Consider the following 16,884-nt stretch of genomic DNA (forward strand, 5'->3'; position numbering starts at 1 on the left):
TGTCACTGCCTTTTTGCCTCTCATGGCTCTGAGGTGAACTACACCATACTTTCCTGCTCTAAAACAAATTAGAGCATTAGACATGCGACCCAGAAGACAATTAACTTCATCAGGCCGCAGGAGCCAGCAGCTCCAGAAAAGCACTCACAGGTAACAGCCCCTTCGTGCAGGATTTGTTACACACGGGGAGCACGGTGCTCGATGCGTCGCTGCCACCATTTTGCATCCAGGCAGCGAGGGGCTCTGCACCTGGGCAGCTTCCAGCACCTTCCAGCCCCTTCCGCGCCCCGTCAGTGAGCTGGCCGGGCCCGGGCCCGTTACCTGCGGAACCGACGGGCACAGCCCCAGGCTCTGCGAGGGGCGAGCGGGGCGCCCGGCAGCACGTCCCAGCTCCTGGCCCAGGGCTCCGAGCACGGCCCTGCGCCGCCGGGCCCCAGCGGGGCCTCTCCCGGCCGCCGCCACCGGGCTCCAGGGCAGCGCCGGGGGTTGCGGCCTGCGCGGGGCCGGCCCGGGGCAGGCTCCCTGCTGCTCGGGCCCGTCGACACCCCCAGGACGTCTCCCGCTGGCAGCGCCTCGCCGCCTTCTTGGCAGCGCTGCCCGCGGCTCGGCTGGCGGCACCACCGGGTCCCCCGGCGGCCGGGCTGGAGGGGCTGCGCCGCCGCGCCCCCGCCCGAGCGGAGCCCCCCAGGGAACCAAACGGAGAAGCCCCAGGGGATGCCGCAGCGGGCGGCCCGGCGGTGCCCCCACTGCACCCGGCCCCGGCCCCGGCCCCGGCCCCGGCCCCGGCCCCGGCCCAGTCCCGGTCCCGGTCCCCGTCCCCGCGGGGCTCAGGGCAGCCGCGGCCGGCGGCGCTCCCTGTGCCCGCTCCGCGCCGGGGCCGCGTTTCCCGCCCGTCCCGGCAGATCGGGGCGGGGCGGGGCGAGGGGCGGTGGGGGTGGGGGCCCGCTACGTGCCGGGGCACACGGCGGCGGCGGCGGGCCCGGAGGGGGCCCGGGCGGGGACCGCGCGCTGGGGGCCGCGGCGCGCACGTGGCGGGGGGGGCGGGGCCATGCCCAGGCCCCACCAGCAGCTCCTCCCGCCGCGCGGCCCCGCCGCCCTTATAACGGCGGGGGCGGGGGCTGCACTCGGCTGGTGGCGGCACACGCAGGTAGGGCCCGGCGGGGCCACGTGGCGGGGGCATCGGACCGGACCGGGATGGAGACGGGGCGGGGATGGAGGGGGGCCCGGGATGGGGGGGCTCGGGGCGGGCGGCGCGGCCCCGCGATCCCGGTGCCCCGGGGGTGCCGCTCCCGGCCTGGCGGGGGCGCGGGGCCCTGCCGGGACCTCGTGGAGGGCGCTGCGGCGGCGCCGCTCGCACCTGCGGCGGGGACACGCGTGGCCGGAAGGGGGACGTGAGTGTGGCCGGCGGGCACTGAGCTCCTGCGGGCCGGGCCGGTGTCTGCCGCCCTGTGTCGCCGGGGAATGCGAGGCGGCCGGCCCCTGGCCCCCCTCGTGGCCTGCGGGCAGGGGCTGCGCGGTGCCGCTGCCCCCTCCCCGTAGCTCCGGGGCCCGCCCCCGGACCGCGTGCCCGGGGAGATCCACAGTCGCCGGTCGGCGCCGGGCCGGGGCGCTCGATGCGCAGCCGGGGATGCCCGGCCCTCGTTCCGTGACCTTTCCCGTTAGAGGACTCCGGGCCCGCGTTCACCCCCTGCCCCCGCGAAGGGCCAAGGGCAGGCGGTGCCGTCCGGTGGAGCGCCTCGGGAGCCGCCGAGAGGTGAACGGGGACCGGGAGGGGCGCCTCGGGGAGCGGCCGGTGACCGGCGGGGCCGCGGAACGGAGCCGTCCCGGGGCGCCGCAGCCCTCGGGCCTCCCGGTAGCGGGGAGGGTGAATCCGCACCTTGCGAGCGGCAGATAGCGGGGGGAGCCGGGGCTGAGGCGATTACAGCCCGCTCCGGACGGCCGATAACAGCGGGGAAGGGGACCCGGGGCCCGGCAGCGCCTGGGGCCTGGGCCCGGGGCGGCGTGAGGGGGACCGGGCCCCTTGGGCTGCTGCTCCTCGCCCGTGCTTCGCGGCCCTCCCGGCTGGGGCCGTCGAAACACCCCCGACCAGGTGGCTCCGGCCGCGCTGGGTCGCTCCGCAGCGCGGTTCGGGGCTGGCGGTGGGCCCTGGGGGGGCTGTGGGCAGCCTGGGGGCCTCCGGCGAGCTCCAGGAGCGCGGTGCTCGGGGGTCGGAGTGGGGCCCGGGGGCCCCGAGCTGCTGGGGGTGCGCGGGCCCCGGGCCCCGGCCCCCGGCACGGCCCGCGGCGGGGGCGAGCGGTGCTCACGGGGCTTGTGAGCGTCCTGAGGAAAGTCACGAACGGGGGGCCACGAGAAGAGCTGTAGCTCCTCTTGGGGAGGCTCAGAGGGGACAGAGTCCTTTGTCCTCCCCGTGACAGCAAGTCCTTAGAGCATAAAGGCTCAGTGCTGTCCTCCCCTCTGCCAGGCTCCTGCTGCCCCCTGAGCTGGGGAGATCTGCACAAGGTGTTGTTGGGCTTTCATTTTCGAAGGGGGAGGGGGCTAAAAAAGTCTTTTTTAGTTTCATCACAAGACACCTGAAATCCAATGATACTGTTTTCTTGCTTTTCTGTGTGCCTGGAGCCTTTCTGTGGTGCACAAGCATCCTATTTTCATGCTAAGTGAGGTAATTTAGTGCAGGCTGACTCTCCTGGGTGTCTTTGCTTTGAGGCTTTTTTGACTCGTAAGAAGTGCAGGGCTGAGAAATGTGCTGGTGCAGGGAACAGCTACTGCATGCCTGGGGTGGGCGGGTGGCTGGGGCTGCAGGCAGAGACCCCGCAGCTCCTGTTTGTTGCCTTTGTGAGGAGTCTTCTCACTTAATCACTGGTGTGGTGGATCCTGTGGTTACAGACAAGTGTTTTGCTCCTGCACTGCAAACTTTCCTGCCACACCACGAACATGACCATATGCTTTCTGACCTGGCCCTTCAGGCAGAGGGGTGAGAGCATCACCCCCTTTTGTGAAAGCCAGGAGGCAGTTCCCACTAAAAAGGTGCAAATGGCTCATGTGATTTCTGCGGCACTCAAATCTCACTTGTCTTGATTAATCTGGCAGCTAAGGTGGAAAATATCCAGTGCCTTTTATAGGCTGGAGACTTCCAGTGTTTCACTTTATATATCCCTTGTGAGGAGTTGAAAAGTTGCACGTAGGCTACGCAGGCAAGCTGTATCTGCGCACTATAGTGCTAGTCTCACAGTTTTATAACTTCTATTTCCTTCTGTGGAGTCAGCCTGTAACAGTAATCTTTCTTAAGAAGGCAGGAGCCTCTTCCCATTATTGTCTATAAAACTCATTATGAAATGCTTCCTTTAAAGCTGTTGTTGTATAATTGTGCTGTAGCCAAAGGTCTGTGTGAGGCTGTAGCTGATTCCTGAAGATTCCTGAAACCACAGTCACCCAGGTGGTGTCAGGTGGTCTCATCCATGGAGCTGGAGCTGCTTTAGCCCTACTTTGGAGCCTCTAAAGAGGCAACGGTACAGAGGTGGCTGAGAACAAAGAACTCAAGCTGGTGCCCTCAGGAAAAGGAGCAGTAATGTTGTGACTGTAGCAACTGTGTGACTTTCTGGATTTTTGCAGCCTCACGCAAATGTGCTCTGCAGCGAAATCTGGAGGGGATGTGTCTTTGGTGGTATTGATGTCTGATGAAAGAATGCCGATGCTACTTGGTACCACATTTTTCTCATTCTGAGCATTTCTTGTTGAGGCACAGGTCATCTCTGAGCCTCTGAGGAGCCCCTGGCACCCAGGCCCTTGCTGCCTGCACCTGGGACATGCTGCTGCACAGCCGGGAGGTGCCGGGCCGGGGGGGCTGTGTGTCTGCAGCCCTCACAGCTGCTGTTGTGGGTGAGCTTACGGCTTCGTGCTGGGGACATGGCATGAGAGGCATGGCCATGGTGCCTGGCAGCCCTGCCTGGTGCAGGAGGCGGCTCTGCCTGGGCTGGCCTCTTGCTGTTGTGTTTGCAGGGGCTGATCTGGGCAGTAATGTTCCTGTAACCTGTGCGTGAGGTTTGCCTGTGGTTGTGGGTCAGAGGGTTCTGGGAGAGCTTCGCTTGAGTCATGGCAATTGCCAGGCAGCAATGTAAGAAAACAGCCAAGGTTTTTCCCTTGATCTTTTTGATAGCTTGCTTAAGCTTGCTTCATGCTTTCTCATACCAGTGCTTGGTATGAGAAGTACTATACTCCCATACCCTCGGTCCTTGCTCAGGCAGGCTGAGCATCACTGGTGGTAACAGCAGCCTGGAATGGGTGCTTGTAATGGACCCATTTTGGAGGGAGAAATCGTTGCCTGTTTCGCTTGTTCCCCCCATCCCCCCTTTTGCTCCTGACAAAGGGTCTCGATGTCCTGCTCCCTCAGCCAGCTTGCTGAGTGGTCTCAGGCGGGTGGGCAGCACTGAGGGCTGCAGACAGCGAGGGTGGTTGGTGACCTGTAGCGCAGCCTTTTTGTAGCCTGCGAACCAGGCGTTGTGGCTGCTGTGCAGGGGATTATCTTCAAATCCCTGGCGTGCTCCGTCCTCAGCAGATGGTGTTTGTAGTGGCTGATGTTCAAGGAGAGCCTCCAGCGTGCACGGCAGCCCTGCCCAGGTGAGTGCTCGCCCGCCGGGTGCCGGTGAGTGGGCTGCTGTGCACCTCTGCTCCCGCTGCTGCAGGCTGGGGCTTGCACCACTGTGGGATCCAGCTCTGAGCTAAAGATGAAGGCAGCTGCCACTTGCTCCTTCCTTTATGAGTGCAAAAGTCTTGCCTTTTGGCGTCTAGCTGTCTGCTCTCCAGGCTGGCTCACCAGGCTGGCAGACTGGAGCATGTCTAGGGATATGCTGGCCGCTCTCTGGTAGAGGAGGGGTGCTGTGCAGGCTGTGCGGGTGCTGTGCAGGCTGTGCAGCTGCTGGCAAAAGAACCTTGAGCTCATCTGTGTGGGCTGCTGTCCTTGGGCAAACTCTTTACATACTGCTGACCTCGCTTCACCCTGGGAACAAATGCTTCAGCTGAGCAGGACCTCAATTGAGTATTGTTTTGGTGCAGAGCCCTTGCAAATGCTGGGTCGTCACGTATGCCATGTACAGCCAGGTTAAACCCTCGGCTGGGGGTGCTCGTTAGAATTACATCCCCATGCTTAATTCCATAAACCTGCTTTAAACCAGTGGAAGCAGCATCTCATTAGCTTATAACAATCTGTGTTGGATCTTTCCTTTAGCCAGAAGAAGTCCAAATCTGAAGCTATGAAGTGTTATTCACCATAAACAGCTTGCAGCTGCTAGCAACTCCATCTCCCCAGCAATGAGCACAAGACTTCAGCTCAGGCGAAGGGGTGCTTGGTTTCTGCTGTGGGTGCTGCCTGCCTGTGGCTGCCAAGTGAGTCCTGCTGCTCTGGGAGAGGTTTTAAAAGCACCTAAGGCAGTGGGTGCAATGTGGATGTGTGCCTGGTGAGGTAAAACCCTGAGCTGGAAGGATGGGAGTGAGAGGGGATGGGTGGGGACCTGCGGGGAGAAGTCCTTCTCTTCCTGCCCTGAAAAAGAGCATTTTGAGGATACTTTGCTAAAGGGCTTTCCCCAGAAATATTTTTCAGCACTTGCAGTGCCTTATAAATGTGATCCTCTGTCTTTCTGCTGTGGAATCCTGCCAATCTGGGGCTTTTAAAAGCACAGTAATTTGCTGCATTATGTAAGCAGAAGTCTTAAAATCTTCCCGATGCAGGCAGCTTCAAGGAAGGAATCGCAGTACCAGTGCGTGGGACCTGGGAGGAAGAAAGGATCCTGGTCTTCTCCAGGACCTGTTCCTGGATGGTACGGTGTGGATTGCCTCAGTTTCTGCTCTCACCATTGCTATGTGGGAAGAGGGCTTGCTGTAGGCTACCCATTCCTGCAGATTTGTCAAGAAGTTTACAGGCTGGCAGATGTGATACTTGCAGTCATTACTTGGGCTCATCAGTCTTAATTACTGCAAATATGGTTATTTTATTTCCTAATAGGGCAAACTGTAGCTGCTGCCTGGCAGCTGCGAACTTGATTTCCAAACACGTCTTACACGTTGCAGCTCTTCCAAAACAGAACTGTAAATGTCATAACTACATAGTTTTTTTCAAAAGGGAAGGAAGCTTTCCTTTTGGACTGACTGCCTCGCATGTGCTTTTTTCCACTCATTTGAAACTACGTCTGTGTGGGGGCAAGGAGGAAATCAGAAAGAAACCTTAATGCGGTAGAACGAAAAGCTTTCTAAAACTGGTCTGTCTTAAGGATTTGTAATGAGTCAGGGAAAAATGTTGTGGCACGCAGAACTCATGTAAACCCTCTGGCGTCAGACTTTGGGAATCTAGCTTAATGGTCTCAAACTTCCTAGAGCTGCTTTCAGGCCAAGGCTTTTCACCATGCATTGGCAATGCAAGAGAGGCTATGTTTAACCCCCCAGAAGTCTTTTCTTTTATAGGAAGATGCCACTTGAACTGCCATAGGAAGAGGAATGCTGCTTGCAGAGGAAGAACAAATAAATGAACCAAGCCACAGTAATTTTGGCACAGCTGAGCTGTGATAGAAGTGAATTAAAGGGGAGTGATAGAAGAATTAAACCTGTGTTCTGTCTCAGAAGCAAAGTGGAAAAATCCCTAACCTCATCAACACCCCCCAGCTTTTTGATTTGATACCTTTTATTGCCAGTAGCTTTTATTTGTGCTATCGGGTAGTTCTTACTACTTGCTAGTAGCTGGTAGGTTTTATCAAAATGTAGTAGTTTCTCTTTTTTAAGAATGTTTCAGGCAAATCAGGATAGTTAGATGATGCCTTAAATCTTACTGAATGCTGTGAAAGCTCAGTCTGACTCGGAAAGCAAGAGCAAGCAGGAAACTTCAGTGTGCACTGTCTGGGAGGTGGTGTTAAACCCCAATATTCATATCAGCTTTCCAGAAAAGTATGTAACTTCTGGGTGAATTGCGTCAATGGCCAGAGGGCAAAGTGCATGGTGGCTGCTTGTCATGCAGGGCTTGGCTGGCACCGTCCTTGCTGGGGACCGGTGGTGTCGCGTAGATGAGGGGACTTGCTTTGGGGAGTGTCCTGTCAATGATTTGTTTGTTTAAAGGGGCAGCGTGCTTGTGACAGTCATGTGCCGCATTGGCCAGGGCGCAGGCAAAATACCCTTCCAGCAGGAATGCTCCGTGCCTGGGCCAGGCTAAACCAGTCTTAAGGGCTTAGGGAAGGCAGCCTGCAGTGCTGCCTCCCTCCTGCTGCTGCTCAGGGTGTCCTGGGCCTGTGGCCGGGAGGCCTCTGCTCGGCAGGAGGAGCTGCGGGGCTCCGGCGGGTGGCAGAGTGAAAGAGCAAATGAAAGCGATACGGGTACCTGCGGTAACACACGGGCTGCCAGGAGCGGGAGGGAGCGTGCCAGGTGGATGCTGGCATGCAAGTGGCCGTGGATGAGATAGTAATCGCTGTAAGCCCAAACGGATGTGTGCTATAAATAGGACGCGTTGCAGCTTTGTTTGAGTTAGCACGCTGCTTTACATTTGAAGTTAGCACTGTATCGCATTGTGACTTACAGGAGCACTGAAGAAAGGTCTTGTGCTCGAAGACGACTCTTTCTTCAACCGAAAACCTGAGCAGCAGAGCAGAAAACTAGCAGGAGGGTTTAGATTCTGCCAAAGGAGCCTGCTGCCCCCTCTGTGGCTTACGAGGCTTGGTCTGAGCAGAGCGTGGCCTGGCGGTGCTGCAGCCGTCACAGTGGGCCCGAGCTGCCTGGCTCTGAGCTCTGCCTCTCCTTGGCTGAGCTGTCTGCTGGCCTGGCTGCCTCCAGCAGATGTCCTGCTCCAGAGAGCAGGATCCCAGCACTGAGAGCATCTTGAAATCTGCAGGGGCACGCTGGAGTTTCAGGGACTGTGGCAGTTCCTGTTGTTTTGCATATTGTGAAATGCGTATGTGAGCAGCTGATCTGGTTGTGTTTCCTCTCTGGGGTGGTTTGTGCTGCTCTCTGCTGCCTGGAGCAGCCTTTTTTTTTTTTTTTTTTTTTTTTTTTCAAATAACCACAGCTTCGGGGTGTGAGCCAGCCATACAGTAAGTACAGGAGCCGCAGTACTGGAAGTGCATGAGCAGCCTTACTCTTGCCCTGAACCAGCCTTTCCATGCTCTGCCTCTCTAAGAAGGATCCCATGGTTCAGCAGATACAGATAAAATTTATTTTCTAATCCTGTCTGTTTTTGAACTTTTAAGGTCAATGCTGCTTGTATTTGGGTGCTCTTGTGAAATCTGCTGCAGCTTTTTTGGTATCGGAGAGGAAGTGTTTGGCTATGGCTCGGTTATGGGGTGGGTGTGGAGACGTCCTGTAGGGGCAGAGCCCTGGGGAGGCTGGCCTGGAGCGAATCCACCTCCCGCCCCAGAGCTGCGGTGAGTGCAGGGAGCCCTGGCAGCATCCCGGGAAGCTTCTCGCTGTTGTTGCTTGTGGCTAAGTTTAGCTGCGGCCTGTGACCTTCAGGGGGGTGTGCTGGGGTGGCACCTGTCTGTCTGCCTCTTCTGTTTTTTCCTGGTGTGCGTGCACTTAATAACCTGGGTGTGCTGCCCCTGCTCCGGGCAGCCCTCCAGAGCGTGGGGTGGCTGCTCGAGGTGACCTCCTGGGGTCCCTTCCTGCCTCTGGGGTTTCCCCTTGGGCGCTCGCCTGCCTGCAGGGGAGCACTTGCCACTGCCCAGAGCACCGGCGCCTTGCTGGCCTTCCCTGGGTGAGGGTCAGGAAGGCTGTGGACCTGCTGGGACACCACTGGGGGCTGTCAGGGGTTGGTTTTAGCATTGCCAGCGGGGATTAATTAATGGGTCTCACTGATAGCAGATTTCAAGAAAACCCGTGTGAGCAGCTCAGTGCTGGGGGTGCCCAGCGCCCTGCTCCCGGTGTGTGCCGGGCTGTTTTGGCACTGCCATGGGGCCACGCCAGGGACCGTGAGCCCCATTCTGATGGGTGCTGCCCTGGGGGACCCTCTGGGGGCCTGGCCTGGTGCTGCTGGTAGCACGGCCCTGCTGTGCGGCCTCCTCTTTCTTTGTTGCTGTGCCTGGCTGCTGTTGGCAAGGTCACCGCCTGCCCTTTTTGGCTTATAATAGCATATCGTGTCTTAAACCTGTTGTTTATAAATACCTGCTTGCCAGGGCTTTTAAAGGCCACCAGTGATTTGAGCCTGTGACTTGAGAGAGCCTTCTGGGGCCAGCGTGCTCACGAGCCCGGGGCGCGCCCTGCTCAGACCAGCTCTCCTGGAGGGGATCTGGGTGCTGGTGTCGCTGCCTGGCTTCCCTGGCAGCACCGCGGGCCTGCTTGGTGGCGTGCTCGCATTGCAGGAAGGGCTCTGTGTGTGGCACTGCGTGGCAGGGCAGCGGGGACTCAGTCTGTGCTCAGCCGAGACAATACTTTGTCCTTTGCAGGTCTTTGAGCCCCAACCGAGTCATCACCAGCTTTGTTCAAGATGCCACCGGCCGTCGGAGGCCCTGTGGGATACACCCCTCCTGAAGGAGGGTGGGGATGGGCTGTGGTCATCGGAGCTTTCATCTCCATTGGGTTTTCCTACGCCTTCCCCAAATCCATCACTGTGTTCTTCAAAGAGATTGAGGTCATCTTCAATGCATCTAGCAGCAAAGTCTCGTGGATCTCCTCCATCATGCTGGCTGTTATGTATGCAGGAGGTAAGTGAACTGGGGACAGCGGTGTTGGAGTATGGGGTGCTGGGTCTGATTAATTGCATCTCGCTGTAACAACAACAGCCAGAATTTTACTAAGAGTTGGAGCTTTATGTGAGAACAAAACTTCCCTTAGCAAGTTTGCTTGAAGTAGATTGCTCAAAAAGTTCTTTTTAATGCCCAGAATGCAGAAGCTGGGTTAATCTGTCCTTCTCAGCAAAGCTGTAGGTAAAATCTTTCCGGGGAATTACAGCTTGTGTAATTCTGCACTTATTACAATGCACGGCTGATGCTGTGTCTGCCTTCAGCACCCACCGGGAGGCTGGGGACACGGCTGTGCTGAGCGGAGGAGCCTGTTCACGGGGTCTTTCTTTCTCTTTTAGATAAGACACTTTTTTGAATCCAGCAAGCAGTGGCTGTCTGTAAGGATCTGTTCCTTTTTCTGATCAGCTCTGACTGCTGAAGTGTGTTCTAGAGAGCGCTGAAATTTGATGTTTGTTCTTCCCTGCTGGTGCTGAGCGGTGTCTTAGACAGCTTGTGCTGTTTGGAGATGGCAGAATGCACTGGAAGTACAGAAACACGAGCAGAATAAAGCGAACTACTTAAAGTGAAACAGCTCCCCTCCCCTGTGCTTCAGAAACTGCTTGGAGTCTCTTAATCCCCAAGCTGTGCATTTGGTGTTTCTTTATACCAGCTAGGAGCAGGCAGCCTGCGGTCTGCTGGGGCGATGCATTTCCAGTCCTTGCATCTCCTGTCCCTAAGTCCCAGTGCCTTGTACCAGCTTGCAAATGCAGTTTTGCACCGGGTAGCCTGGCTGAAAGAAACTCTTATTGGAACGCTGCTGTTGTGTGTACTTCAGAGGCAAATCAGAGCTTGTACTGCTGCCATCCTAAGCTGGCAAAGTGCCCGAGTCTTATTTGCATTTGTGCATCAGAAGGAGCTGATGTCAGTGGCCTGGCTGAGCGTGAGGCTTTTCCTTTGGGGGAAACAGGCTCTGCTTTGTCCTTGCTTAGCTAGCGAGGCGACCGGCACATCTCCCTGCTCCGATGTTATAACAAGCTTGTAAACCGTGTAGCTGCCTTAATGAGGCTCGATCTGGGCCATTCCTTCTCCTGGTGTGCTGAGAACCAGTCTCGCTGAGCGCCCTGGGGGCTGCAGTGCCTGGTGCTGCTCCTCATGGGCTTGGGTCTGGGGGGCTCCCTGTCCCTTCCCCTTGCTGACACTGCCTCTCCTGCTCATCCTGAACAGTTAGCACCAAATCCCAGCAGCTCACCTACCTTGACCTGCTTGCCTGTGACCTGGTAACACAGGTGCTGCCACCCACACCCAGGCAGATGCATCCCTCTGGCCTCTGGGAGAGCTGCTGCAGCAGCAGCCAGGGTTCCCAAATATTCTCCAGGCTTTGTTTAAACTAGGCAGAAAGGTCAAGTAGCGTCTGAAGACCCGTGAATAACATGTTGACAGCCTTGCTATCTATTAATGGTAAAACTAGGTCTGTTAATATTCAATGGATGTTCATTCAGTTTATTTAAATACATCTTAGTATCTGTAGAGCATGCTTCACAGTATCTAATCACTGTTTGCTTTGGATTAAAGCAGCTGATAATGAAGCACTTAAAAGGCAGGTGTGCAGAGCCATTGGGCTTTTGCTACCTCAGGGTAGCAGTGAAAACAGAAGCTGCCTTTCCCCTGTGCCTCCCTGCTGCAGCACAGTGGCCTTTCCTCCTGCGAGCTGTTGGGGCACTTCGCCCAGTGCTTATCGAAGCTGCTGCTGCTTCACAGCCGTGTCTGGTTCACGTGGGAAGCTGGAAGGGGGCTGTTACCCTGTTGGGCTTTGCCCAGCCCCCGGGCTGTGGTGGTGCAGATGGTGGCCCATGGCCACCGGCACAGCGCTGGGCATGGCTTTGCCCTGGCACAAAGCCCTGGCTGCGGGGAGCAGGTGGCCCAGGAAGGCAGCTTACCGTGGCTCACAGTGTTGCTGTGTGGCCCACAGAAGGCAGCTTGCTCAGGAAAGTCAGGGCTTTCGGCAGCCATAAACAGCTCCTGGTGCTCAACAGAAGCCACAGCCTACAGCACTTGCTGTAGTCTCGCTTCTCCAGCTGGGATTTCAGCGTGTGCTTTAACCAAATATCACTCTTATCTTCAGCTGTCTCTGCACCTTCTGTCCTTTCCCCTTACCCCGGTTCCCTTGCTGGGTGAAGCGTCACCATGTGGGAACTGGAAGCCTTTAGCTGTAGACCTCCTGGGTGCTTGCCTGCTTGTCTGTCTGGTCTCCAGTGCAAAAGTAACTCATCTCTGGCCATATCTCCTTTGCCTTCCCAGGTCCCATCAGCAGCATCCTGGTGAACAAATACGGCAGCCGACCCATCATGATTGTGGGTGGGTGCCTCTCTGGGTGTGGTTTGGTTGCAGCTTCTTTCTGCAACACTGTGGAGGAGCTCTACTTCTGCGTGGGCGTTGTAGGGGGTAAGTGACATTCTGCTATAATGGGACTGCAACCAGGATAAGTCCTCTTCAGAGGAGGAACTTCTACCTAGTAATTCTTAGGAAACATCTACCCTGAATTTGCATAAGTGCTGATTCCCTCTATGTACTTTAGCTTAAAGGTGGCCCTGGTGACATAATGCAGAAAGAATGTAAGTGCACAGGCACTTGTATTTGCCTACTTAAAATAGAAAGCCTTCCATTATTGCTGTCTCAGGTTAGGATTGTGCCATGCCAGTAGATGTAAGGCTTGTTACGGATTGTGGCGGTTCTCCTTTTGCCTCCCCTAACTCCTGCACACAACTCCGCTGCCCTAGCTTGTCCTCCCAGATACTGCCAGGAATGGGTAGCGAGGGGCTGCATGTTGCTTATATTAGCTGAAAGCTAAAACAGCAGAAGTGGCACTCCTAAATTGTGAGAACTGAAACCCTGTTCCTCTTACTCGGCCCCTCTGTCAGTGCTGCTGGCTTGCAGGGGTTGCAGAACTCTGAATCCTTCATTTCTTCTCTTCTTCAGGCCTTGGACTTGCATTTAACCTGAACCCAGCCTTAACCATGATTGGCAAGTACTTCTTCAAGAAGCGTCCCCTGGCAAATGGACTGGCTATGGCAGGCAGCCCCGTGTTCCTGTCGACCTTGGCGCCTGTGAACCAGATGTTCTTTGGTATATTTGGCTGGCGAGGGAGCTTCCTCATCCTCGGTGGTCTCCTGCTGAACTGCTGTGTTGCTGGGTCCCTCATGCGACCAATTGGCCCCAAGCCAGACCAGCTGAAAAAAGAGGCTGCTAAAGAGGTGTTGCAGGAAGCTGGGAAAGCGAAAAAAGATGACGGTGATACTAGCACAGACCTCATCGGTGGGAAGGCGAAGAAAGAGAAGAGCACGCTCTTCCAGACGATCAACAAGTTCTTGGACCTTTCCCTGTTCACGCACAGAGGCTTCCTGCTCTATCTGTCGGGCAATGTGATCATGTTTTTTGGGCTCTTCACTCCCTTGGTCTTCCTCAGCAATTATGCGAAGAGCAAGAAGATTGCCAACGAGTCTGCAGCCTTCTTGCTCTCCATACTGGCCTTTGTAGACATGGTAGCCAGACCTTCCATGGGACTGGTGGCAAACACCAAGTGGATCAGACCGAGAGTCCAGTATTTCTTTGCCATCTCCGTGATTTACAATGGGGTGTGCCACCTCCTGGCCCCCATGTCCACCACCTACGCTGGGTTCTGCATTTATGCTGGCTTCTTTGGCTTTGCCTTTGGCTGGCTTAGCTCGGTGCTCTTTGAAACCCTGATGGACCTGGTGGGAGCACAAAGGTTCTCCAGCGCAGTCGGCCTTGTGACCATTGTGGAGTGCTGCCCGGTGCTTCTGGGACCCCCTCTGCTTGGTAGGGTGCCCACGTGTGCAGCCCCTCTGGTCTGGCCCTTACGGGGAAGGGGGGGGGTGGGTCCCAGCCGTGGGCAGTCTTCCTGCTGGGTTCTGTTTCTGGGTGGAGATGAGGGAGGGTGAGCACCAGTCACTAGACCTTCCCTGGAATTTGGGGGAGTGGGGGTGGGCTGAGCACTGGCCCAAGTGGGGGGAGCAGGGGTCAGAAGGAATAAAGACCTGAAGCAAAGGTGATAGGCTTGGGCTGCTCTTGGGAATGCTTCCTCAGCCTGGAGCAGTTCCCTGTTGGTGCTGGGAGTAGTTTTGCTAAGTTGTCCCTTCTCTGTCTGTCAGGTAAGCTCAATGACATGTATGGTGACTACAAGTACACGTACTGGGCCTGTGGGGTCATCCTCATCATCTCTGGGGTCTACCTCTTCATCGGAATGGGCATCAACTACCGCCTGGTGGCGAAGGAACAGAAGGCAGAGGAGAAGACGAGGAATGAAGGGAAAGAGGAGGAGACCAACATCGATGAGGCTGAGAAACAGAAAGAGGCAAACAATGACGTGGCCACCTTGCCACAGAAGAGCACGGAAGACGGTGTCAAAGAGGAAGAAAGCCACATGTGAGGGACTGGTTTTAATCCCAGTGTGTCGGGGGGAAGTGCCGCTGCCCTGAAGCGGTGTCTGGGGAAATGCTCTGCTGGTGTTGAGCGGCTGTGAGAAGTGTTTAAACCAGGTGTTCATTTTTAACCAGGCTCTGAATTGTCTTTCCATCTGTGTTCAGCAAAGGTAACAGAGCTATGTGTGCAGTATCCTTGCGTGTTTGGGGTGGGGGTGGGGGAAGGGATGACTTTTAATATTCTGGCTTTTTAACAGTAACATGATTGTACTAATACGTGCCTTACAGTCTTCATATCTAGCTGAATCTGGATGAGCCTTAACTCTACTCTGTAAACCGTGCTTTAGCTCTGTATTCTGCTCGGGGTATGGTGTGTGTGTGCGTGTATTTTTAAGGAGTTCTGTTGTTAAAAAGCCATAAAAAGCAGGATACTGGATTTGTTGAAGCACAGGGGGTGTCAGGGCCAAGCCCCGGATGAATACTGCTTCACACGCTTCTTACTGCAGGCTATCCACAGGGGGGAGATCTGGGCATGGGGGCAGGGGGCCTTCAGCTCCTGTACCAGATGCCTCCTGGCTCTGTTAGGTGGTCTTTAGGTATGTTTTGAAAACACTTTTAGCTACTGTAGTTCTTTAAAAATCCTTCTTTTGTAGTTGTGTTCTCATGGGATATTCAGGTTGAAAAAGGATGGCTGGAGTTCATGTTGGGCAGTGTCTTCTGTGCGGGTGTCCCCCGGGCCTGAGCAGCCGTGGTGTGCATCAGCCCTCCTCCCCATGAGGTGCCACCTGCGGAGGGTTGGGGTCTGTGCCCCCCGTGGGTGGGAGCCTCCTGCCTCCACCTCTGCAGTGTTTCTTCTTGATGTGATGTGACCCAAACTGGGCACTGGCGTGGGGAGCACCAGTCCACCGACCCCATCTGGGGGGACTCGCAGGTGCTGCCCTGTCTCTGGGGGGGGTTTCTACCTGGAAACCCCCAGCTCAGAGTCCTGACAAGACAAGTGGGTTTGGATGCTTAACGCTTTGCAGGCTGAAGGGGCCAGATAGACTGGACTATCGTTGATACATCCCTGAGACAGGTATTCTGCTTTTGCTCTTTTATCTCTTAGAAAAACCTCTTCTACTTGCTTCTGTTCAACTAAGATATTAAGGCAATGGATGCCAAACCACTCACATCTAGGATGTGTAAGGGGGTGGAAAGAATTTGTATGTATTTATTTTTTATTTTTTAGTGTTGGAAAATATCTCAACGTATGTGGAGCAGGTTAATGGCTCTCAAGTTCTAGTAAATGTTGATCAGAAATCTTGTAAGAGGCTGAGTATTTTTTCAAATAAACTTGTTTTTTTTACAATTCACCCATCAAATGTTGAACTCTTCTTTCATACTTACAGCCATGTTCCAGGAACATGCCAAACAACGTATATTTGGGGTGGGTTGGGGGAGATGAAGTGGGGCTAAAGCAGCCTGGCTGGTCAGATGTGGTGCAAAGCAGTTCCTTAGCCCAGGTCCTGGTGGTGTGAGAGGAGGCAGCAAGGAGACTCGGTGCTTTCCTTTAGGGGCTGGTTTAGCTTCCCTGTGCAGATCTCTTCCTGCAGTGTGAAGCTCCTCAGCCTGAAACTCCTGCCTGCGGGAGAGGGTGCCCTTTCCCATGGGCACAGCGTCAGCCTTGCCAGGCTCAACTTGGGGTGTGTGGGAGTGCGTGTGTGTGCATGCCTGCATACGTGTCTTACTGCTTTGGTTGCAGCCTTTGCATGTCAGGAAAACACAGCCTTGGGGAGAACCTGGGTTCCTACCTGCTTTTCCAGCTGTACAGAGCTCCTAATTTGATGTACCCTACCTGGGGGGGAAGATGCTGTGGTTCCTGCAAGGGATGAAATGTTTTGCATGTCTTTCAATCTCTTCAGCTGCAAGAGGAGGCTTTTGTTCAGAGTTTGCAAGATGGCCACAACTTGGTCTCTTATTCTTTTTTTTAGAGACACTCTCCCACCCTTTTTAAAAGGATGCTTATGAATGCCTTAATGTTCCTCTTTACTATGGGGTGTGGAGGGGCACCCAAATGTCTGTTCTATGGGCAGGGCTGTGATGAAGGGGCTCTCCCTGCCTGCCCAGGCTGGCAGCCTGTGGTGCTGTGGGTGCTCTGGGCTTGGTGCTGGTGGGATGAGGGAACCCAAACCCCTCCTGGTCAGCCTCACACCCTGCCCCAAGTATGCCTGGTGTGGCATCGTGTGGGGTTGCTGACTGCTCTGCTCTGTGCTGCTGCTGGGGTTCTCTAGCTGTGTGACAGCCAGCTCCAAATCTCACAAAACTAGACAAGGTATTTCATACTGTAGAGAAACTTTATAAAGCCAACAGTATTTTGTACAGGTTTTTATTGTACTGAGCGGCGATACTGGAAAACCAAGTAACTGTATTTCCATAAATGCTGTGTCTATTGTAGCTACCGTAACTGGTTCCCATCACAATAAACTAACCGTGATCAGTTGAGGTGTGGTCCCTGTTCCTCTAGGTGCACACCTGTGCTGTGTTTCCAGGGGCTCTGTGCTGGGTGTCCCCTGAGGGTGAGGGGGGCATGGGGCTGCCCCGAGCTGGCAAGGGGGGGTCTGGGGGCTCGGCTGGTCACTTGTGCCCCAGCCCCTGGTCTGGGGACCTGCAGTGCCCCTGGGGGTGTTAGGCAGCTGGTGGCTGTGGCTGTGGCCCTGCAGCTTTCTGCCTGTGCCCCTGCAGCTTCAGGTGATGTTGATTTCCTCTGGGACGAGAAGCACTTG

The 16,884-nt window shown here is 55.8% G+C and overlaps 1 protein-coding gene across 3 annotated transcripts; it reads left to right on the top strand.

The window, feature by feature from the left end:
- The first annotated feature begins 1,017 nt into the window (after window positions 1-1,017).
- Window positions 1,018-16,602, top strand: SLC16A1 (solute carrier family 16 member 1). 3 transcript variants are annotated; one of them, XM_035561495.2, is made up of 5 exons: window positions 1,018-1,147; window positions 9,408-9,665; window positions 11,982-12,125; window positions 12,660-13,520; window positions 13,853-16,595. In XM_035561495.2, the coding sequence occupies exons 2-5, from the start codon at window positions 9,449-9,451 to the stop codon at window positions 14,128-14,130; spliced, it is 1,500 nt and encodes a 499-aa protein (XP_035417388.1). In that variant the 5' UTR covers window positions 1,018-1,147; window positions 9,408-9,448; the 3' UTR covers window positions 14,131-16,595. The 3 variants fall into 3 exon arrangements, with proteins under 3 accessions (XP_035417388.1, XP_050571305.1, XP_035417389.1); XM_050715348.1 differs by lacking the exon at window positions 1,018-1,147 and adding an exon at window positions 1,311-1,391; XM_035561496.2 differs by lacking the exon at window positions 1,018-1,147 and adding an exon at window positions 1,374-1,753 and having other exon boundaries at window positions 13,853-16,602.
- Window positions 16,603-16,884: the final 282 nt, after the last annotated feature.

This window comes from Cygnus atratus, chromosome 24, assembly GCF_013377495.2.
Source record: "Cygnus atratus isolate AKBS03 ecotype Queensland, Australia chromosome 24, CAtr_DNAZoo_HiC_assembly, whole genome shotgun sequence".
Lineage (NCBI taxonomy): Eukaryota > Metazoa > Chordata > Aves > Anseriformes > Anatidae > Cygnus > Cygnus atratus.

Excerpts from the sequence above, each read along its gene's own strand:
- SLC16A1 (XM_035561495.2), top strand. The coding sequence starts at position 9,449 with ATGCCACCGGCCGTCGGAGGCCCTGTGGGATACACCCCTCCTGAAGGA. Across the intron at positions 9,666-11,981 it reads GGCTGTTATGTATGCAGGAG|GTCCCATCAGCAGCATCCTG; the intron begins GTAAGTGAACTG and ends TTGCCTTCCCAG. Across the intron at positions 12,126-12,659 it reads CTGCGTGGGCGTTGTAGGGG|GCCTTGGACTTGCATTTAAC; the intron begins GTAAGTGACATT and ends TCTCTTCTTCAG.